The sequence below is a fragment of the Pseudophryne corroboree genome, chromosome 4 (genome assembly GCF_028390025.1).
Source record: "Pseudophryne corroboree isolate aPseCor3 chromosome 4, aPseCor3.hap2, whole genome shotgun sequence".
NCBI lineage: Eukaryota > Metazoa > Chordata > Amphibia > Anura > Myobatrachidae > Pseudophryne > Pseudophryne corroboree.
This window is the reverse complement of record NC_086447.1, coordinates 810468639-810493390: the sequence shown is the minus strand read 5'-3', so window position 1 is coordinate 810493390 and position 24752 is coordinate 810468639. Positions and strand designations below refer to the sequence as shown.

Genomic DNA, 24752 nt, shown 5'->3' with positions numbered 1-24752 from the left:
CCGGTTGTGCCCCCAGTGGCACCGTGGGATCTTAATGTAGTTTTGGATTCTCAAATCCCATTGGTTTGAGCCACTCAAATCGGTGGATTTGAAATATCTTACATGGAAAATAACCATGCTACTGGCCCTGGCTTCAGCCAGGAGAGTGTCAGAATTGGCGGCTTTATCGTATAAAAGCCCATATCTGATTTTCCATTCGGACAGGGCAGAACTGCGGACGCGTCCTCACTTTCTGCCTAAGGTGGTTTCAGCGTTTCACTAGAACCAGCCTATTGTGGTACCTGCGGCTACTAGGGACTTGGAGGACTCCAAGTTGTTGGACGTAGTCAGGGCCCTGAAAATATATGTTTCCAGGACGGCTGGAGTCAGAAAATCTGACTCGCTGTTTATCCTGTATGCACCCAACAAGCTGGGTGCTCCTGCTTCTAAGCAGACTATTGCTCGTTGGATTTGTAATACAATTCAGCTTGCACATTCTGTGGCAGGCCTGCCACAGCCAAAATCTGTAAAAGCCCATTCCACAAGGAAGGTGGGCTCATCTTGGGCGGCTGCCCGAGGGGTCTCGGCATTACAACTCTGCCGAGCAGCTACGTGGTCAGGGGAGAACACGTTTGTAAAATTCTACAAATTTGATACCCTGGCTAAGGAGGACCTGGAGTTCTCTCATTCGGTGCTGCAGAGTCATCCGCACTCTCCCGCCCGTTTGGGAGCTTTGGTATAATCCCCATGGTCCTGACGGAGTCCCAGCATCCACTAGGACGTCAGAGAAAATAAGATTTTACTTACCGATAAATCTATTTCTCGTAGTCCGTAGTGGATGCTGGGCGCCCATCCCAAGTGCGGATTGTCTGCAATACTTGTACATAGTTATTGTTACAAAAAAATCGGGTTGTTATTGTTGTGAGCCGTCTGTTCAGAGGCTCCTACGTTTGTCATACTGTTAACTGGGTTCAGATCACAAGTTGTACGGTGTGATTGGTGTGGCTGGTATGAATCTTACCCGGGATTCAAAATCCTTCCTTATTGTGTACGCTCGTCCGGGCACAGTATCCTAACTGAGGCTTGGAGGAGGGTCATAGGGGGAGGAGCCAGTACACACCACCTAGTGGTCAAACTTTTAAATTTTGTGCCCTGTCTCCTGCGGAGCCGCTATTCCCCATGGTCCTGACGGAGTCCCAGCATCCACTACGGACTACGAGAAATAGATTTATCGGTAAGTAAAATCTTATTATTGCAGCATCAGACTGAAAGCTTACCCTGAACTAAACACGTGTAGTGCTTACAAACCACATAATGAACAGAGGCAATCTGACACTAGATACATTCTGTAGCGACTAGATATTGTAAGGAATAAAAACTGAACCCACTCAATGGCTGAAATGGTTTATATTGCAGAGAACCACACTGGAAGAACTCCTCCAGCTACAACACTCATTTTATATAACCCCTGCCGACAGCTGATAGAGCAGCAGGCTTTCCCATGTGTTGGAATGATGCAGCTCCCTTATCGTCATGGCTGCCTCAGTTCTCTAGGGCTCAAAATCCTGGATCATTTCAAATGAATACAGCAAATCACTGCACGTGTCCATTAATCCATGATACAGATTGAAAATACGTTTCAGATACAGATACAATACGTTTGAAAGCTCTCCGTGGTGTACAGCCCATTCCTATTATATGCAGTGACAAAAAATATGTGCATTTTTGTCACATTGTCTTTTCTATGTGTAATTGGATGCACATTCATGTACATTTTTTAGCAGCTTCTCAGTTTTATTGCGCACTGTTCTCTGGAGTCTTTTCTCCATTCTATTATATGCAGAGCCAGGAAGGAGTATATTGGGAACTGCATGCAGGTCACTGTACATATACGTTCTTTATCTTAACTAGCCTCTGTGCATAGCAGAGGAAGGCGGTCCCTCATCAGCCATTCAATGGGAGGCAGTCACTCTGGGAATGTGGGCCCTGTACTGATGTAACATGGTCATATGGTCTGTTCTTGTCTCTACAAACCGGAATTCTCCTCTACCCTGTTTTACATCCACAGAGGATCTATATTACCAGCCTCAAAGAAAATACACAATTCATTGTATTTAGCATAACTGCTATTTATTTTCCCCTCACACTGTAGCTGCCTATACATGCAAACCCCAGAAGGGAAAGCATACTGTGTATACAGAAGATGGGCAGGAAGTTTGATCTGTATAAAACTAACATAAAACAAATAATTAGCTGATATTACGTGTACACAATTCCATAAGACAGCTACAAAATAAAAGAAAAACTGCCTCTTTAAAAATAAGAATTTACTTACCGATAATTCTATTTCTCGTAGTCCGTAGTGGATGCTGGGGACTCCGTAAGGACCATGGGGAATAGCGGCTCCGCAGGAGACTGGGCACATCTAAAGAAAGCTTTAGGACTATCTGGTGTGCACTGGCTCCTCCCCCTATGACCCTCCTCAAAGCCTCAGTTAGGATACTGTGCCCGGACGAGCGTACACAATAAGGAAGGATTTTGAATCCCGGGTAAGACTCATACCAGCCACACCGTACAACTTGTGATATGAACCCAGTTAACAGCATGATAACAGAGGAGCCTCTAGAAAAGATGGCTCACTACAGCAATAACCCGATTTTTTGGTAACAATAACTATGTACCAGTATTGCAGACAATCCGCACTTGGGATGGGCGCCCAGCATCCACTACGGACTATGAGAAATAGAATTATCGGTAAGTAAATTCTTATTTTCTCTGACGTCCTAGTGGATGCTGGGGACTCCCAAAGGACCATGGGGATTATACCAAAGCTCCCAAACGGGCGGGAGAGTGCGGATGACTCTGCAGCACCAAATGAGAGAACTCCAGGTCCTCCTCAGCCAGGGTATCAATTTTGTAGAATTTTACAAACGTATTTGCTCCTGACCTAGTAGCTGCTCGGCAAAGTTGTAAAGCCGAGACCCCTCGGGCAGCCGCCCAAGATGAGCCCCCTTCCTTGTGGAGTGGGCATTTACAGATTTTTGGCTGTGGCAGGCCTGCCACAGAATGTGCAAGCTGAATTGTACTACAAATCCAACGAGCAATAGTCTGCTTAGAAGCAGGAGCACCCAGCTTGTTGGGTGCATACAGGATAAACAGCGAGTCAGTTTTCCTGACTCCAGCCGTCCTGGAAACATATTTTCAGGGCCCTGACAACGTCTAGCAACTTGGAGTCCTCCAAGTCCCTAGTAGCCGCAGGCACCACAATAGGTTGGTTCAGGCGAAAACGCTGAAAACACCTTAGGGAGAAACGGAGGACGAGTCCTCAATTCCGCCCTGTCCGAATGGAAAATCAGATAAGGGCTTTTACAGGATAAAGCCGCCAATTCTGACACGCGCCTGGTCCAGGCCAGGGCCAACAGCATGACCACTTTCCATGTGAGATATTTTAACTCCACAGATTTAAGTGGTTCAAACCAATGTGACTTTTGGAACCCAAAAACTACATTGAGATCCCAAAGTGCCACTGGAGGCACAAAAGGAGGCTGTATATGCAGTACCCCTTTTACAAACGTCTGAACTTCAGGGACTGAAGCTAGTTCTTTTTGGAAGAAAATTGACAGGGCCGAAATTTGAACCTTAATGGACCCCAATTTCAGGCCCATAGACACTCCTGTTTGCAGGAAATGTAGGAATCGACCCAGTTGAATTTCCTCCGTCGGGCCTTACTGGCCTCGCACCACGCAACATATTTTCGCCAAATGCGGTGATAATGTTTTGCGGTTACATCCTTCCTGGCTTTGATCAGGATAGGGATGACTTCATCCGGAATGCCTTTTTTCCTTCAGGATCCGGCGTTCAACCGCCATGCCGTCAAACGCAGCCGCGGTAAGTCTTGGAACAGACAGGGTCCTTGCTGGAGCAGGTCCCTTCTTAGAGGTAGAGGCCACGGATCCTCCGTGAGCATCTCTTGAAGTTCCGGTTACCAAGTCCTTCTTGGCCAATCCGGAGCCACGAATATAGTGCTTACTCCTCTCCATCTTATCAATCTCAGTACCTTGGGTATGAGAGGCAGAGGAGGGAACACATACACTGACTGGTACACCCACGGTGTTACCAGAGCGTCTACAGCTATTGCCTGAGGGTCCCTTGACCTGGCGCAATACCTGTCGAGTTTTTCCAAACGGTTTATAATCATGTGGAAGACTTCTGGGTGAAGTCCCCACTCTCCCGTGTGGAGGTCGTGCTGAGGAAGTCTGCTTCCCAGTTGTCCACTCCCGGAATGAATACTGCTGACAGTGCTATCACATGATTTTCCGCCCAGCGAAGAATCCTTGCAGCTTCTGCCATTGCCCTCCTGCTTCTTGTATCACCCTGTCTGTTTACGTGGGTGACTGCCGTGATGTTGTCCTACTGGATCAACACCGGCTGACCTTGAAGCAGAGGTCTTGCTAAGCTTAGAGCATTGTAAATGTCCCTTAGCTTCAGGATATTTATGTGAAGTGATGTCTCCAGGCTTGACCATAAGCCCTGGATATTCCTTCCCTGTGTGACTGCTCTCCAGCCTCGCAGGCTGGCATCCGTGGTCACCAGGACCCAGTCCTGAATGCCTAATCTGCGGCCCTCTGGAAGATGAGCACTCTGCAACCACCACAGGAGGGACACCCTTGTCCTTGGTGACAGGGTTATCCGCTGATGCATCTGAAGATGCGTCCCGGACCATTTGTCCAGCACGTCCCACTGGAAAGTTCTTGCGTGGAATCTGTCGAATGGGATTGCTTCGTAGGAAGCCACCATTTTACCCAGAACCCTTGTGCACTGATGCACTGAGACTTGGCTCGGTTTTAGGAGGTTCCTGACTAGCTCGGATAACTCCCTGGCTTTCTCCTCCGGGAGAAACACCTTTTTCTGGACTGTGTCCAGGATCATCCCTAGGAACAGAAGACACGTCGTCGGAACCAGCTGCGATTTTGGAATATTGAAAATCCAATCGTGCTGCCGCAACACTACCTTGCTACACCGACCTCCAACTGTTCCCTGGATCTTACCCTTATCAGGGAATTGTCCAAGTAAGGGATAACTAAAATTCCCTTCCTTCGAAGGAATATCATCATTTCGGCCATTACCTTGGTAAAGACCCGGGGTGCCGTGGACCATCCATACGGCAGCGTCTGAACTGATAGTGACAGTTCTGTACCATAAACCTGAGGTACCCTTGGTGAGAAGGGTAAATTTGACATGAAGGTAAGCATCCTTGATGTCCCGAGACATCATGTAGTCCCCTTCTTCCAGGTTCGCAATCACTGCTCTGAGTGACTCAATCTTGAATTTGAACCTCTGTATGTAAGTGTTCAAAGATTTTAGATTTAGAATCGGTCTCACCGAGCCGTCCGGCTTCGGTACCACAACAGTGTGGAATAATACCCCGTTCCCTGTTGCAGGAGGGGTATCTTGATTATCACCTGCTGGGAATACAGCTTGTGAATGGCTTCCAAAACTGTCTCCCTGTCAGAAGGAGACATCGGTAAAGCCGACTTTAGGAAACGGCGAGGGGGAGACCTCTCGAATTCTAATTTGTACCCCTGAGATATCACCTGAAGGATCCAGGGGTCTACTTGCGAGTGAGCCCACTGCGCGCTAAAATTCATTGAGACGGGCCCCCCACCGTGCCTGATTCTGCTTGTAAAGCCCCCGCGTATACTGAGGGCTTGGCAGAGGCGGGAGAGGGTTTCTGTTCCTGGGAACTGGCTGATTTCTGCAGCCTTTTTCCTCTCCCTCTGTCACGGGGCAGAAATGAGGAACCTTTTGCCCGCTTGTCCACGAAAAGACTGCGCCTGATAATACGGCGTCTTCTCATGTTGAGAGGCGACCTGGGGTACAAACGTGGATTTCCCAGCTGTTGCCGTGGCCACCAGGTCTGAAAGACCGACCCCAAATAACTCCTCCCCTTAATAAAGCAATAAATACTTCCAAATGCCGTTTGGAATACGCATCACCTGACCACTGACGTGTCCATAACCCTCTACTGGTAGAAATGGACAACGCACTTAGACTTGATGCCAGTCGGCAAATATTCCGCTGTGCATCACGCATATATAGAAATGCATCTTTTAAATGCTCTATAGGCAAAAATATACTGTCCCTATCTAGGGTATCAATATTTTCAGTCAGGGAATCCGACCACGCCAACCCAGCACTGCACATCCAGGCTGAGGCGATTGCTGGTCGCAGTATAACACCAGTATGTGTGTAAATACATTTTAGGATACCCTCCTGCTTTCTATCAGCAGGATCCTTAAGGGCGGCCATCTCAGGCGAGGGTAGAGCCCTTACAAGCGTGTGAGCGCTTTATCCACCCTAGGGGGTGTTTCCCAACGCACCCTAACCTCTGGCGGGAAAGGATATAATGCCAATAACATTTTAGAAATTATCAGTTGTTATCGGGGGAAACCCACGCATCATCACACACCTCATTTGATTTCTCAGATTCAGGAAAACTACAGGTAGTTTTTCTTCACCGAACATAATATCCCTTTTTTGGTGGTACTCGTATTATCAGAAATGTGTAAAACATTTTTCATTGCCTCAATCATGTAACGTGTGGCCCTACTGGAAGTCACATTCGTCTCTTCACCGTCGACACTGGAGTCAGTATCCGTGTCGGCGTCTATATCTGCCATCTGAGGTAACGGGCGCTTTAGAGCCCCTGGCGGCCTATGAGACGTCTGGACAGGCACAAGCTGAGTAGCCGGCTGTCTCATGTCAACCACTGTCTTTTATACAGAGCTGACACTGTCACGTAATTCCTTCCAACAGTTCATCCACTCAGGTGTCGACCCCCTAGGGCAGCCTTTTTCAACAGGTGTGCCGCGGCACACTAGTGTGCCGCAGGCAGTTGCCAGGTGTGCCGCCACCGCAGCCCACCAGAGATGCCCGCCTCCTGCCGTCGTCCGTACAAAGACCCGGCGCCGCCGCCCGCACACAGTCCCGGCACTGCCGCCCGCCCACAGAACCGCCACTGCCGCCAGGCAGATGTAACTGTGCTCGCCGGTCAACGCTGCACTTCCGCATCAGCCAGCCCGCACGCTGCGTTCTCCCCGCCTGCAGTGCACACACACACTCTGTGCTGCTCCTGCTCCATGCTGCCTTCTCGCCCCAGCGCTCCTCACTTCTCCCCACTGAGGGAAAGAGTTAAGGTTAGAAATAAATATATATATATACATATACATATATATATATATATATATATATACACATACATATATATATATACATATATATATATATATATATATATATATATATGTGTGTGTATATATAACATTAATGTGCGAGAAATTACTGTGGCAGGTATGTATAATTACTATGGGTGGGACAGGTGTAAGGAATTACAATGGAGGCGTGTGTGTGGCTTGACTATGGAGGGGCAGGTGTGTGGAATTAGAATGGGGCATGTGTGTATAATTACTATGGGGGCAGGTGTGTGGCATTAATATAAATCTGTTTTATTACTGCTGGGCCAATGTGTGCTATTACTGCGGGGCCAATGTGTGCTATTACTGCGGGGCCAAAAAAACTGATGGTGTGCCTTGGCAATTTAAACATTTTGTTTAGTGTGCCACGAATTTAAAAAGGTTGAAAATCACTGCCCTAGGGGGTGACATCACTATTACAGGCAATCTGCTCCGTCTCCACATTATTTTTCTCCTCATACATGTCGACACAAAAGTACCGACATACAGCGCACACACAGGGAATGCTCTGATAGAGGACAGGACCCCACTAGCCCTTTGGGGAGACAGAGGGAGAGTTTGCCAGCACACACCAGAGCGCTATATATATACAGGGATAACCTTATATAAGTGTTTTTCCCCTTATAGCTGCTGTATAGTTAATACTGCGCCTAATTAGTGCCCCCCTCTTTTTAACCCTTTCTGTAGTGTAGTGACTGCAGGGGAGAGCCAGGGAGCTTCCCTCCAACGGAGCTGTGAGGGAAAATGGCGCCAGTGTGCTGAGGAGATAGGCTCCGCCCCCTTATCGGCGGCCTTATCTCCTGTTTTTCTATGTATTCTGGCAGGGGTTAAATGCATCCATATAGCCCAGGAGCTATATGTGATGCATTTTTTTTGCCATCTAAGGTGTTTTTATTGCGTCTCAGTGCGCTCCCCCCAGCGCCCTGCACCCTCAGTGACCGAAGTGTGAAGTGTGCTGAGAGCAATGGCGCACAGCTGCAGTGCTGTGCGCTACCTTGTTGAAGACAGGACGCCTTCTGCCGCCGATTTTCCGGACCTCTTCTGCCTCTGTAAGGGGGCCGGCGGCGCGGCTCTGGGACCCATCCAAGCTGGGCCTGTGATCGTCCCTCTGGAACTAATGTCCAGTAGCCTAAGAAGCCCAATCCACTCTGCACGCAGGTGAGTTCGCTTCTTCTCCCCTTAGTCCCTCGATGCAGTGAGCCTGTTGCCAGCAGGTCTCACTGAAAATAAAAAACCTAAACTAAAACTTTCACTAAGAAGCTCAGGAGAGCCCCTAGTGTGCACCCTTCTCGTTCGGGCACAGAGATCTAACTGAGGCTTGGAGGAGGGTCATGGGGGGAGGAGCCAGTGCACACCAGATAGTCCTAAAGCTTTCTTTAGATGTGCCCAGTCTCCTGCGGAGCCGCTATTCCCCATGGTCCTTACGGAGTCCCCAGCATCCACTTAGGACGTTAGAGAAATAACACGTATACTATGTCCAAAAATAAATGAGTACACCTGTAAGCTACGGATACTGCAAATTTTGGGACTTTTACTGGAAGAATAAACTGCAAAGAATACAGGCATCATGCAATGGAAACCAACTACAGAAGCAATACCCTACGGTACACCCTGACTTTTTATATATTGGTTTTAAAAAATAAGAATTTACTTACCGATAATTCTATTTCTCGGAGTCCGTAGTGGATGCTGGGGTTCCTGAAAGGACCATGGGGAATAGCGGCTCCGCAGGAGACAGGGCACAAAAAGTAAAGCTTTAGGATCAGGTGGTGTGCACTGGCTCCTCCCCCTATGACCCTCCTCCAAGCCAGTTAGGTACTGTGCCCGGACGAGCGTACACAATAAGGGAGGAATTTTGAATCCCGGGTAAGACTCATACCAGCCACACCAATCACACCGTACAACTTGTGATCTAAACCCAGTTAACAGTATGATAACAGCGGAGCCTCTGAAAAGATGGCTCACAACAATAATAACCCGATTTTTGTAACTATGTACAAGTATTGCAGATAATCCGCACTTGGGATGGGCGCCCAGCATCCACTACGGACTCCGAGAAATAGAATTATCGGTAAGTAAATTCTTATTTTCTCTATCGTCCTAGTGGATGCTGGGGTTCCTGAAAGGACCATGGGGATTATACCAAAGCTCCCAAACGGGCGGGAGAGTGCGGATGACTCTGCAGCACCGAATGAGAGAACTCCAGCTCCAGGTCCTCTTTTGCCAGGATATCAAATTTGTAGAATTTTACAAACGTGTTCTCCCCTGACCACGTAGCTGCTCGGCAGAGTTGTAATGCCGAGACCTCTCGGGCAGCCGCCCAAGATGAGCCCACCTTCCTTGTGGAATGGGCCTTAACCGATTTAGACTGTGGCAGGCCTGCCTCAGAATGTGCAAGTTGAATTGTGTTACAAATCCAACGAGCAATCGACTGCTTAGAAGCAGGCGCACCCAACTTGTTGGGTGCATACAGTATAAACAGCGAGTCAGATTTTCTGACTCCAGCTGTCCTGGAACATATTTTCAGGGCCCTGACAACTTCTAGCAACTTGGAGTCCTCCAAGTCCCTAGTAGGTGCAAGGCACCACAATAAGCTGGTTCAGGTGAAACACTGACACCACCTTAGGGAGAGAACTGGGGACGAGTCCGCAGCTCTGCCCTGTCCGAATGGACAAACAGATATGGGCTTTTTTGAGAAAAAACCACCAATTTGACACTCGCCTGGTCCAGGCCAGGGCCAAGAGCATGGTCACTTTTTATGTGAGATGCTTCAAATCCACATATTTGACTGGTTTTAAACCAATGTGATTTGAGGAATCCCAGAACTACGTTGAGATCCCACAGTGCCACTGGAGGCACAAAAAAGGGGTTTGTATATGCAATACTCCCTTGACAAACTTCTGGACTTCAGGAACTGAAGCCAATTCTTTCTGGAAGAAAATTTACAGGGCCGAATTTGAACCTTAATGGACCCCAATTTGAGGCCCATAGACACTCCTGTTTGCAGGAAATGCAGGAAACGACCGAGTTGAAATTTCTTTGTGGGGCCTTCCTGGCCTCACACCACGCAACATATTTTCGCCACACGTGGTGATAATGTTGTGCGGTCACCTCCTTTCTGGCTTTGACCAGGGTAGGAATGACCTCTTCCGGAATGCCTTTTTTTTCCTTTAGGATCCGGCTTTCCATTGCCATGCCGACAAACGCAGCTGCGGTAAGTCTTGGAACAGACATGGTACTTGCTGAAGCAAGTCCCTTCTTAGCGGCAGAGGCCATAAGACCTCTGTAAGCATCTCTTGAAGTTCCGGGTACCAAGTCCTTCTTGGCCAATCCGGAGCCATGAGTATAGTTCTTACTCCTCTACGTCTTATAATTCTCAGCACCTTAGGTATGAGAAGCAGAGGAGGGAACACATACACCGACTGGTACACCCACGGTGTTACCAGAACGTCCACATCTATTGCCTGAGAGTCTCTTGACCTGGCGCAATACCTGTCCCGTTTTTTGTTCAGACGGGACGCCATCATGTCCACCTTTGGTATTTCCCAACGGTTTACAATCATGTGGAAAAAACTTCTCAATGAAGTTTCCACTCTCCCGGGTGGAGGTCGTGCTGAGGAAGTCTGCTTCCCAGTTTCCATTCCCGGGATGAAAAACTGCTGACAGTGTTATCACATGATTTTCCGCCCAGCGAAAAGTCCTTGCAGTTTATGCCATTGCCCTCCTGCTTCTTGTGTCGCCCTGTCTGTTTACGTGGGCGACTGCCGTGATGTTTTTCCCACTGGATCAATACCGGCTGACCTTGAAGCAGAGGTCTTGCTAAGCTTAGAGCATTATAAATTTACCCTTAGCTCCAGTATATTTATGTGGAGAAAAGTCTCCATACTTGATCACACTCCCTGGAAATTTTTCCCTTGTGTGACTGCTCCCCAGCCTCTCAGGCTGGGCTCCGTGGTTACCAGCATCCAATCCTGAATGCCGAATCTGCGGCCCTCTAGAAGATGAGCACTCTATAACCACCACAGGAGAGACACCCTTGTCCTTGGATATTGGGTTATCCGCTGATGCATCTGAAGATGCGATCCGGACCATTTGTCCAGCAGATCCCACTGAAAAGTTCTTACGTGAAATCTGCCGAATGGAATTGCTTCGTAGGAAGCCACCATTTTTACCAGGACCCTTGTGCAATGATGCACTGTTTTTAGGAGGTTCCTGACTTGCTCGGATAACTCCCTGGCTTTCTCTTCCGGGAGAAACACCTTTTTCTGGACTGTGTCCAGAATCATCCCTAGGCACAGCAGACGTGTCGTCGGGATCAGCTGCGATTTTGGAATATTTAGAATCCACCCGTGCTGATTTTAGCAGTATCCGAGATAGTGCTACTCCGACCTCCAACTGTTCCCTGGACTATGCCCCTATCAGGAGATCGTCCAAGTAAGGGATAATTAAGACGCCTTTTCTTCGAAGAAGAATCATCAATTCGGCCATTACCTTGGTAAAGACCCCGGGGTGCCGTGGACAATCCAAACGGCAGCGTCTGAAACTGATAGTGACAGTTCTGCACCACGAACCTGAGGTACCCTTAGTGAGAAGGGCAAATTTGGGACATAGAGGTAAGCATCCCTGATGTCCCGGGACACTATATAGTCCCCTTCTTCCTGGTTCGTTATCACTGCTCTGAGTGACTTCATCTTAATTTGAACCTTTGTAAGTGTTCAAAAAAAATTTTTTAGAATAAGTCTCACCTAGCCTTCTGGCTTCAGTACCACAATATAGTGTGGAATAATACCCCTTTTCTGTAGTAGGAGGGGTAATTTAATTATCACCTGCTGGGAATACAGCTTGTGAATTTTTTCCCATACTACCTCCTTGTCGGAGGGAGACTTGGTAAAGCAGACTTCAGGAGCCTGCGAAGGGGAAACGTCTCGACATTCCCATCTGTACCCCCGGGATACTACTTGTAGGATCCAGGGGTCCTGTACGGTCTCAGCGCCATGCTGAGAACTTGTCAGACGTGGTGGAACGCTTCTGTTCCTGGGAATGGGCTGCCTGCTGCAGTCTTCTTCCCTTTCCTCTATCCCTGGGCAGATATGATCTTATAGGGACGAGAGGACTGAGGCTGAAAAGACGGTGTCTTTTTCTGCAGAGATGTGACTTAGGGTAAAAAACGGTGGATTTTCCAGCAGTTGCCGTGACCACCAGGTCCGATGGACCGACCCCAAACAAGTCCTCTTCCTTTATACGGCCATACTGTGCCGTTTGGAATCTGCATCACCTGACCACTGTCGTGTCCATAACATCTTCTGGCAGTTATGGACATCGCGTTTATTCATGATGCCAGAGTGCAAATATCCCTCTGTGCATCTCGCATATATAGAAATGCTCTATAGTCAATAAAATACTGTCCCTGTCAAGGGTATCAATATTTTTAGTCAGGGAATCCGACCAAGCCACCCTAGCTCTGCACATCCAGGCTGAGGCGATCGCTGGCCGCAGTATAACACCAGTATGTGTGTATATACTTTTTATTATATTTTCCAGCCTTGTCAGCTGGTCCTTGAGGACGGCCCTATCTATAGACGGTACCGCCACTTGTTTTGATAAGCGTGTGAGCGCCTTATCCACCTTAAGGGGTGTTTCCCAACGCGCCCTAACTTCTGGCGGGAAAGGGTATACCGCCCATAATTTTCTATCGGGGGGAACCCACGCATCATCACACACTTTATTTAATTTATCTGATTCAGGAAAAACTATGGTAGTTTTTTCACATCCCACATAATACCCTCTTTTGTGGTACTTGTAGTATCAGAAATACGTAACACCTCCTTCATTGCCTTTTACGTGTGGCCCTAATAAGGAATACGTTTGTTTATTCACCGTCGACACTGGATTCAGTGTCCCTGTCTGTGTCTGTGTCGACCGACTAAAGTAAACGGGCGTTTTAAAACCCTTGACGGTGTTTTTGAGACGTCTGGACCGTACTAATTGTTTGTCGGCCGTCTCATGTCGTCAACCGACTTTGCAGCGTGTTGACATTATCACGTAATTTCCTAAATAAGCCATCCATTCCGGTGTCGACTCCCTAGAGAGTGACATCACCATTACAGGCAATTGCTCCGCCTCCACGCCAATATCGTCCTCATACATGTCGACACACACGTACCGACACACAGCAGACACACAGGGAATGCTCTATACGAAGACAGGACCCACTAGCCCTTTGGGGAGACAGAGGGAGAGTCTGCCAGCACACACCAAAAAGCGCTATATATGACAGGGATAGCCTTATGATTAAGTGCTCCCTTATAGCTGCTTTTATATTAATATATATATAGCCATTTATTTTGCCCCCCCTCTCTGTTATACCCTGTTTCTGTAGTGCAGTGCAGGGGAGAGACCTGGGAGCCTTCCTGACCAGCGGAGCTGTGACAGAAAATGGCGCCGTGTGCTGAGGAGATAGGCCCCGCCCCTTTTCCGGCGGGCTCGTCTCCCGCTATTTAGTACATTTAGGCAGGGGTAAATATCTCCATATAGCCTCTGGGGCTATATGTGAGGTATTTTTAGCCTTTTTAAAGGTTTTCATTTGCCTCCCAGGGCGCCCCCCCCCAGCGCCCTGCACCCTCAGTGACTGCCGTGTGAAGTGTGCTGAGAGGAAAATGGCGCACAGCTGCAGTGCTGTGCGCTACCTTAAGAAGACTGCAGGAGTCTTCAGCCGCCGATTCTGGACCTCTTCTTGCTTCAGCATCTGTGAGGGGGCCGGCGGCGTGGCTCCGGTGACCATCCAGGCTGTACCTGTGATCGTCCCTCTGGAGCTTCATGTCCAGTAGCCAAGAAGCCAATCCATCCTGCACGCAGGTGAGTTCACTTCTTCTCCCCTCTGTCCCTCGTTGCAGTGATCCTGTTGCCAGCAGGAATCACTGTAAAATAAAAAACCTAAGCTAAACTCTCTAAGCAGCTCTTTATGAGAGCCACCTAGAATTGCACCCTTCTCGGCCGGGCACAAAAATCTAACTGGCTTGGAGGAGGGTCATAGGGGGAGGAGCCAGTGCACACCACCTGATCCTAAAGCTTTACTTTTTGTGCCCTGTCTCCTGCGGAGCCGCTATTCCCCATGGTCCTTTCAGGAACCCCAGCATCCACTAGGACGATAGAGAAAATAAGATTTTACTTACCGATAAATCTATTTCTCGGAGTCCGTAGTGGATGCTGGGGTTCCTGAAAGGACCATGGGGAATAGCGGCTCCGCAGGAGACAGGGCACAAAAAGTAAAGCTTTTCCAGATCAGGTGGTGTGCACTGGCTCCTCCCCCCATGACCCTCCTCCAGACTCCAGTTAGGTACTGTGCCCGGACGAGCGTACACAATAAGGGAGGATTTTGAATCCCGGGTAAGACTCATACCAGCCACACCAATCACACCGTACAACTTGTGATCTAAACCCAGTTAACAGTATGATAACAGCGGAGCCTCTGAAAGATGGCTTCCTTCAACAATAACCCGAATTAGTTAACAGTAACTATGTACAATTATTGCAGATAATCCGCACTTGGGATGGGCGCCCAGCATCCACTACGGACTCCGAGAAATAGATTTATCGGTAAGTAAAATCTTATTTTCTCTATCGTCCTAGTGGATGCTGGGGTTCCTGAAAGGACCATGGGGATTATACCAAAGCTCCCAAACGGGCGGGAGAGTGCGGATGACTCTGCAGCACCGAATGAGAGAACTCCAGGTCCTCCTTAGCCAGAGTATCAAATTTGTAAAATTTTACAAACGTGTTCTCCCCTGACCACGTAGCTGCTCGGCAGAGTTGTAATGCCGAGACCCCTCGGGCAGCCGCCCAAGATGAGCCCACCTTCCTTGTGGAGTGGGCCTTTACAGATTTAGGCTGTGGCAGGCCTGCCACAGAATGTGCAAGTTGGATTGTGCTACAGATCCAACGAGCAATCGTCTGCTTAGACGCAGGAGCACCCATCTTGTTGGGTGCATACAATATAAACAACGAGTCAGATTTTCTGACTCCAGCTGTCCTTGAAATATATATTTTTAATGCTCTGACAACGTCCAGTAACTTGGAGTCCTCCAAGTCACTTGTAGCCGCAGGCACTACAATAGGCTGGTTCAGATGAAATGCTGACACCACCTTAGGGAGAAAATGCGGACGAGTCCGCAGTTCTGCCCTGTCCGAATGGAAAATCAGATATGGGCTTTTGTAAGATAAGGCTGCCAGTTCTGACACTCTCCTGGCCGAAGCCAGGGCTAGAAGCATGGTCACTTTCCATGTGAGATATTTCAAATCCACCTTTTTTAGTGGTTCAAACCAATGAGATTTTAGAAATTCCAAAACCACATTGAGATCCCACGGTGCCACTGGAGGCACCACAGGCGGCTGTATATGCAGCACTCCCTTAACAAAGGTCTGGACTTCAGGGACTGAAGCCAATTCTTTTTGAAAGAAAATCGACAGGGCCGAAATTTGAACCTTAATAGATCCCAATTTGAGACCCATAGACAATCCTGATTGCAGGAAATGTAGGAATCGACCCAGTTGAAATTCCTCCGTCGGAGCACTCCGATCTTCGCACCACGCAACATAGTTTCGCCAAATTCGGTGATAATGTTGCACGGTTACTTCCTTCCTCGCTTTAATCAAAGTAGGAATGACTTCTTCCGGCATGCCTTTTTCCTTTAGGATCCGGCGTTCAACCGCCATGCCGTCAAACGCAGCCGCGGTAAGTCTTGAAACAGACAGGGACCCTGCTGAAGCAAGTCCCTCCTTAGAGGTAGAGGCCACGGATCTTCCGTGATCATCTCTTGAAGTTCCGGGTACCAAGTCCTTCTTGGCCAATCCGGAACCACTAGTATCGTTCTCACGCCTCTTTGCCGTATAATTCTCAATACTTTTGGTATGAGAGGCAGAGGAGGAAACACATACACCGACTGGTACACCCAAGGCGTTACCAGCGCGTCCACAGCTATTGCCTGCGGATCTCTTGACCTGGCGCAATACCTGTCCAGTTTTTTGTTGAGGCGAGACGCCATCATGTCCACCATCGGTCTTTCCCAACGGGTTACCAGCATGTGGAAGACTTCTGGATGAAGTCCCCACTCTCCCGGGTGAAGATCGTGTCTGCTGAGGAAGTCTGCTTCCCAGTTGTCCACTCCCGGGATGAACACTGCTGACAGTGCTATCACATGATTCTCTGCCCAGCGAAGAATCCTTGCAGCTTCTGCCATTGCACTCCTGCTTCTTGTGCCGCCCTGTCTGTTCACATGGGCGACTGCCGTGATGTTGTCCGACTGGATCAACACCGGTTTTCCTTGAAGCAGAGGTTCTGCCTGGCTTAGAGCATTGTATATTGCTCTTAGTTCCAATATGTTTATGTGAAGAGACGTTTCCAGGCTCGTCCATACTCCCTGGAAGTTTCTTCCTTGTGTGACTGCTCCCCAGCCTCTCAGGCTGGCGTCCGTGGTCACCAGGATCCAATCCTGTATGCCGAATCTGCGGCCCTCCAATAGATGAGGACTCTGCAACCACCACAGAAGAGACACCCTTGTCCTTGGAGACAGGGTTATCCGTAGGTGCATCTGAAGATGCGACCCTGACCATTTGTCCAACAGATCCCTTTGGAAAATTCTTGCGTGGAATCTGCCGAATGGAATTGCTTCGTAAGAAGCCACCATTTTTCCCAGGACTCTTGTGCATTGATGTACAGACACCTTTCCTGGTTTTAGGAGGTTCCTGACAAGCTCGGATAACTCCTTGGCTTTTTCCTCCGGGAGAAAAACCTTTTTCTGAACCGTGTCCAGAATCATCCCTAGGAACAGCAGACGAGTTGTCGGCATTAACTGGGATTTTGGAATATTCAGAATCCACCCGTGCTGTTTTAGCACTTCTTGAGACAGTGCTAATCCCATCTCTAGCTGTTCTCTGGACCTTGCCCTTATTAGGAGATCGTCCAAGTATGGGATAATTAATACGCCTTTTCTTCGAAGAAGAATCATCATCTCGGCCATTACCTTTGTAAAGACCCGAGGTGCCGTGGACAATCCGAACGGCAGCGTCTGAAACTGATAGTGACAGTTTTGTACAACGAACCTGAGGTACCCCTGGTGTGAGGGGTAAATTGGAACGTGGAGATACGCATCCTTGATGTCCAAGGATACCATAAAGTCCCCCTCTTCCAGGTTCGCTATCACTGCTCTGAGTGACTCCATCTTGAACTTGAACTTCTTTATGTACAGGTTCAAGGACTTCAGATTTAGAATAGGCCTTACCGAGCCATCCGGCTTCGGTACCACAAAAAGAGTGGAATAATACCCCTTCCCTTATTGTAGAAGAGGTACCTTGACTATCACCTGCTGAGAGTACAGCTTGTGAATGGCTTCCAAAACCGTCTCCCTTTCGGAGGGGGACGTTGGTAAAGCAGACTTCAGGAAACGGCGAGGTGGATCTGTCTCTAATTCCAACCTGTACCCCTGAGATATTATCTGCAGGATCCAGGGATCTACTTGCGAGTGAGCCCACTGCGCGCTGTAATTTTTGAGACGACCCCCCACCGTCCCCGAGTCCGCTTGAGAAGCCCCAGCGTCATGCTGAGGCTTTTGTAGAAGCCGGGGAGGGCTTCTGTTCCTGGGAAGGAGCTGCCTGTTGCTGTCTCTTCCCTCGACCTCTGCCTCGTGGCAGATATGAATAGCCCTTTGCTCTCTTATTTTTAAAGGAACGAAAGGGCTGCGGTTGAAAGGTCGGTGCCTTTTTCTGTTGGGGAGTGACTTGAGGTAGAAAGGTGGATTTCCCGGCTGTAGCCGTGGCCACCAAATCTGATAGACCGACTCCAAATAACTCCTCCCCTTTATACTGCAAAACTTCCATATGCCGTTTTGAGTCCGCATCGCCTGTCCACTGTCGCGTCCATAAAGTTCTTCTGGCCGAAATGGACATAGCACTTACCCGTGATGCCAGTGTGCAGATATCCCTCTGTGCATCACGCATATAAAGAAATGCATCCTTTATTTGTTCTAACGACAGTAAAATATTGTCCCTGTCCAGGGTATCAATATTTTCAATCAGGGACTCTGACCAAACTACCCCAGCACTGCACATCCAGGCAGTCGCTATAGCTGGTCGTAGTATAACACCTGCATGTGTGTATATACTTTTTTGGATATTTTCCATCCTCCTATCTGATGGATCTTTAAGTGCGGCCGTCTCAGGAGAGGGTAACGCCACTTGTTTAGATAAGCGTGTTAGCGCCTTGTCCACCCTAGGAGGTGTTTCCCAGCGCTCCCTAACCTCTGGCGGGAAAGGGTATAATGCCAATAATTTCTTTGAAATTATCAGCTTTTTATCAGGGGCAACCCACGCTTCATTACACACGTCATTTAATTCTTCTGATTCAGGAAAAACTATAGGTAGTTTTTTCACACCCCACATAATAACACACGTCATTTAATTCTTCTGATTCAGGAAAAACTATAGGTAGTTTTTTCACACCCCACATAATACCCTGTTTAGTGGTACCTGTAGTATCAGCTAAATGTAACGCCTCCTTCATTGCCAAAATCATATAACGTGTGGCCCTACTGGAAAATACGGTTGATTCGTCACCGTCACCACTGGAGTCATCGCCTGTGTCTGGGTCTGTGTCGACCGACTGAGGCAAAGGGCGTTTCACAGCCCCTGACGGTGTTTGAGTCGCCTGGACAGGCACTAATTGATTGTCCGGCCGTCTCATGTCGTCAAACGACTGCTTTAGCGTGTTGACACTATCCCGTAGTTCCATAAATAAAGGCATCCATTCTGGTGTCGACTCCCTAGGGGGTGACATCCTCATATTTGGCAATTGCTCCGCCTCCACGCCAATATCGTCCTCATACATGTCGACACACACGTACCGACACACAGCAGACACACAGGGAATGCTCCTAACGAAGACAGGACCCACTAGCCCTTTGGGGAGACAGAGGGAGAGTTTGCCAGCACACACCAAAAGCGCTATATATATATATATATATCAGGGATAGCCTTATAATAAGTGCTCCCTTATAGCTGCTTTGTTATATCAAAATATCGCCATAAATTTGCCCCCCCTCTCTGTTTTACCCTGTTTCTGTAGTGCAGTGCAGGGGAGAGACTTGGGAGCCGTCCTGACCAGCGGAGCTGTGAAAGGAAATGGCGCCGTGTGCTGAGGAGATAGGCCCCGCCCCTTTTCTGGCGGGCTCGTCTCCCGCTATTTAGAGAAATCAGGCAGGGGTTAAATATCTCCATATAGCCTCTGGGGGCTATATGCGAGGTATTTTTAGCCTTTATAGGTAATCATTTGCCTCCCAGGGCGCCCCCCTCCCAGCGCCCTGCACCCTCAGTGACTGCCGTGTGAAGTGTGCTGAGAGGAAAATGGCGCACAGCTGCAGTGCTGTGCGCTACCTTTAGAAGACTGCAGGAGTCTTCAGCCGCCGATTCTGGACCTCTTCTGACTTCAGCATCTGCAAGGGGGCCGGCGGCGCGGCTCCGGTGACCATCCAGGCTGTACCTGTGATCGTCCCTCTGGAGCTTGATGTCCAGTAGCCAAGAAGCCAATCCATCCTGCACGCAGGTGAGTTGACTCCTTCTCCCCTCAGTCCCTCGCTGCAGTGATCCTGTTGCCAGCAGGAATCACTGTAAAATAAAAAACCTAGCTAAACTTTTTCTAAGCAGCTCTTTAGGAGAGCCACCTAGATTGCACCCTTCTCGGCCGGGCACAAAAATCTAACTGGAGTCTGGAGGAGGGTCATGGGGGGAGGAGCCAGTGCACACCACCTGATCTGGAAAAGCTTTACTTTTTGTGCCCTGTCTCCTGCGGAGCCGCTATTCCCCATGGTCCTTTCAGGAACCCCAGCATCCACTAGGACGATAGAGAAATGGACTATCCTCCGTAAGTTTAAGAATAATTCCTCTTTGCTTTATTGATAAAAATATATGCAAAAGCGGATTAATTATGCACCATCTGTCCACTTGTTTTGTTACAAAGCATACCCCTGCTCAGAAAGCAAAATTAGTGCGGCGTAAACGCCATTTATTCTGTGCGCTGAAAGAAAGTACCAAGCGAACATTGGCAAGGAAGTTACCTGGTCTGTAACGTCGTACACCACAATGATGCCGTGAGCGCCTCTGTAGTAACTGGATGTGATGGTTCGGAACCTTTCCTGGCCGGCTGTATCCCACTGTAAAGGGAAGAGATCTACGTTTAGTATATTTATATGGGATAAACACACATGGAACATAGGTACCAGAAATAAAACTTGCACTTCCCGTATAATCATGGTGGTAACTAAAGCTAAACAGGCTTCCTTCTATAAAAGGCACATCAAACAATCACAGCCGATATTTTGCTCTGCGACAATCTATTACCAGATTTCTGGTTTTATAGGAAAGGTGGTTATTTCAATTTTATCTCGGATAGAAAGTCTCAAGACAGAAACCTAGAATGTGACAGCAGATATAACCACCTGGCCCATCTAGTCTGCCCTTTGCACATACTTGGGATAATTTTTTTTGTCAGGAGCCTATTAAGCTACCAGTATATTTTTGGCTTGAGGGAGAAAACCGGAGTACTCGGAAGAACCCCACGCAAGCACAGGGAGAATATACAAACTCCACACAATTTAGGGGCATGGTGGTAATTGAACCCATGACCTCAGTGCTGTGAGGCAGTAATGCTAACCATTACACCGTCCGTTCTGCCCTAACACATTCATTCACACATGATCAGTGTGTCAAATATTCCCTTCTGGTCAGCTTGTAAAAGGTTTACATATATATATTTAAATGACATTTCTAGTTCTTTAATATAAGCCAAACTGTATTTTAGGTCCTTTAACTATCCTTTACTACATTTCCCCAATACTCCTTTAATGAGCTCCCTCGATGCAGTTTTTGACCATTAAAGAACTCACATGGGAACAGGACATGCTACAGTTCTTTGTGTGCCTTTGTAACATGACTTTACAGGTTTTGTTCCATTACCATATCCGCTCTACCGCACAGAGCACAGACTGCCAAACCTATACTGCCACCCTATGGCTCTTCAGGTCAACTCACAATGGACTAGTTTGACAGACAATTATGCATTTTCAGCCAATAGCCAAGACATATAAAACGGTTTAGTATTTTCCATAATGCGTCACCCAGATCTATAGGGTTTTTATTTTAAAAGATGCTACACACATCAGCTCAAGAGATCTAAAAATGCAGCATGCTCCTTTGCAATTGAATAACAAATGAAATATACTAGACAAGTGCTGGACACGTTTTATTCCCCCACAAGAAGTACAGGTAATGAGAAATGTGAAATTGCCACACACAAACTTGCCATCATTGACCACACCAGAGGTGTTACTTGTCAGGCTGACCTGTGGTCTGTGCTAGAACCCGTGTGCACAGACGCAACTGTATGATGAAGGATTTTAGAGTGCACACTTTTTCAGAGAGTTTTCATTTGCACCATGGCATCAGAAAGATCATCTGACTGAGCTTGTAGTAGGTCCCTGAACTGGACAGGATCAGCTCTAAAAATAAGAGGTCACTATTATGGCAGAGAAATGTAGTGTATGTAGATTTGGAGGAAACAAAAGGAGGAATCCCTGCAGAGACTCTTTATGACTATACTTAACAAGGCGTACAAAGCAAACAAGTGCCACAGAAACACCCAGGCAGCTTCAAGCCACAACGACCATTACATTACTAGAGAAAGTCTGTGGTCGGGTCCCGGAGCTGAGCAAACATCCTGCTACACTGCTCTGACCGGGATAGATTTAAATAAATAGATCAGAAATATTATTGTATTTGTACCTGCCTATGTTACAGTCTCTACTAGGCTACATGGCCAATAGTATGTGCAGACCGCTTCTAATTCATGTTGTAGCCATTTCAACCACACCCATTGCTAACAGGTTCACAAACCTCCATAGTCTAACATTAGCAGCAGAATGGGCCTCATTGTGGGGAACCGGAACAGCACGTCACGTCCTGTCTGCATTGCAAATTTTCCATCGCACCCCATGAAGGAGTGAGGTAAAACTTAGTGTCAGCACTACCATAAGTGCCCGTTATGTGCACAGCAAAGCCCACTGCACATCATGCTGAACTAAATTCCCCCCGTTACTTCCACATGGTGTATTATGTCACAAGTGTCTGCCCTGAAGAGCTACACAGATTAACGAAAGTTGCTGTTCTTGTATGTCAGAAAGGTCTGTGAGCAACAGCTCAGCTATGAAGTGATAGGCCACACAAAGCTCACAGATCGGAATCACCAAGTGCTAATGTGACTACTGAGTTATAAACCGTCTCTGGAAGCAGCACAAGACGGGTTTGTCACGAGCTTCATGTATTGGGATTCCATGTCTGAGCAGCCGCACAAAAGCCTTAGATCAACACGCACAACGCCATACGCATGGTGGGGTGGTGTAAAGCACACCGCCGCCACTGGACTTTAGAGCGGCAGAAACATGTTCTCTGGAGTGACCAATAAAGTCAGAAGAATCATTCCTGCCGAATCTGTATGGTCAAAGGTCAAGTTTACTTTAGGAGGGGTGATGTTCTGGGGCCATTTTTGATTTAGCCTGGGCCTCTTAGTTCCACTATAGGGAGATCTTAATGCTACAGCGTGTATGGTGGTATTACATGGACTTGCGCGCTTCAACAAGCACATATGGGTGCAATGTCCAGGCGTCTGCATACTTTTCTCCATGTGATATCGGTGCTACTTTTCGACATGTGAACAGCAGGTAAGACAGGGCTGCAAATTAGTTTAGATGTAGGGTCAACCTTCCCAATAATCTTATTGTAAAAGTTATAAAACAGTTTGTGGAAACCAGGGCTAAATGACACTATAGTGCTGAGGTCAGAGTCATGGAGCAGTGTTGTAGCTAGACAGTCTGCCTTCTTCAGTACCACAGCCAGGAGGTGAGGAAAGTCTCCACTTCCTATCCTACATGCCACTGGGCACCTGGATCCGCTGCTCCATCATTACTCAGCACTCTCAATAGATCCTCCAACTAATCCACATCTTCACTTCGAATGCCTCTCTCTCCCTCCCACATCATTATTTCCCCTCAGACTGCCCCGCCTTCCTAGCCAGCACTCTCTCACCAATATTCACTAACAGAACCCCACCTACACTCTCTCTCTCTCCGCTTTATGCCATGGCTACTAGAAACATCTCCGCAAATCCTGTATACCTAAATCCATGCTCAGGGATTCTTGTTCCACCCTAAAACTTCCCATCCACCTCATATTCCCAATCCCTACAACTGTACACTTATCCCAGCAATGCACTCTGGAACGCAATTCCTGCAAGTAACACACATCAACCTAGGAGCTATTACTTCCATTGCCATTACTGAAGGATTCTGTATATTGTTTGACAGTCACAATGTTGTCATTCATAATGTCGACATTGGACATATTCAAGATGTTGACACTGATGTTATGTCGCCAGTGTTAGCATGTCAACATGGTGGATTTCTTCTAAGTCTGTCCCTAAACCTCTTGGAAATGTCGCCATTATGAGAATACCGACATCAATGATAAGTTTCTGCTGATGAAACTGTAAATGTAGATCTCATGACTGCATACGGTTACAGAAATCTTTACCTACCTGACACTAACACCAGTAGCTCTCCCCTATAGGGGGAATCTCCCCCAGCCTCACTCAATGTGCCGGAGCAGGCGTTCCACTTTCTCTGTGCTGCTCCTTTCAGAGCCCTTAAGCTGGGTACAAAGCTAAACATTTATCTGCCCAATCTGTCTGGTGGGAACAAATATCTGGTAATGTATTGGAGGAAACAGGAAAACGATTGTTTGGATTAATTTGTTAACTCAAATGGAGTTTGCTCCCATACATTACCAGATTTGTGTTCCCACCAGTGGTGTACCCAGCTTAACACTGAAAGCTAACCTCTACCTGTCTCTTCTCTCTGCTCCACTTTCACGTTGCATCATTGTTTTGGCCCAACGTCAAGCCTTCTTATTTCTTCACAATGTTGCTGTTTGGTTCACTTAATTCATTTGACCTACCTAGTTTCATACGTAATCCCACTGGGCGGTATGCAGACACCTCTGTATCCCGACCGCAGCATCCCACCCGGCATAATGCCAGCAGCAGGTCGAGCAGTGGCGAGCCACAGGTTCTATTCCCACTCTATGGGTGTCGTGGACATTCCCATTGATGTCTGCTGACATTAAAATAAGAATTTACTCACCGGTAATTCTATTTCTCGTAGTCCGTAGTGGATGCTGGGTACTCCGTAAGGACCATGGGGAACAGACGGGCTCCGCAGGAGACTGGGCACTCTAAAAGAAAGATTAGGTACTATCTGGTGTGCACTGGCTCCTCCCTCTATGCCCCTCCTCCAGACCTCAGTAAGGGAAACTGTGCCCGGAAGAGCTGACACTACAAGGAAAGGATTTGGAAACCCGGGTAAGACTCATACCAGCCACACCAATCACACCGTACAACTTGTGATAACTATACCCAGTTAACAG

The 24752-nt window shown here is 47.8% G+C and overlaps 1 protein-coding gene across 1 annotated transcript in view; it reads right to left on the bottom strand.

Moving 5' to 3' along the window:
- RAB1A (RAB1A, member RAS oncogene family) overlaps positions 1-24752 on the bottom strand; it is a 97486-nt gene that overhangs the window by 7875 nt on the left and 64859 nt on the right. The window contains exon 4 of the mRNA XM_063918425.1: positions 20336-20431. Coding sequence (XP_063774495.1) covers positions 20336-20431 — 96 coding nt within the window. The remainder of the gene's footprint in view (positions 1-20335; positions 20432-24752) is intronic.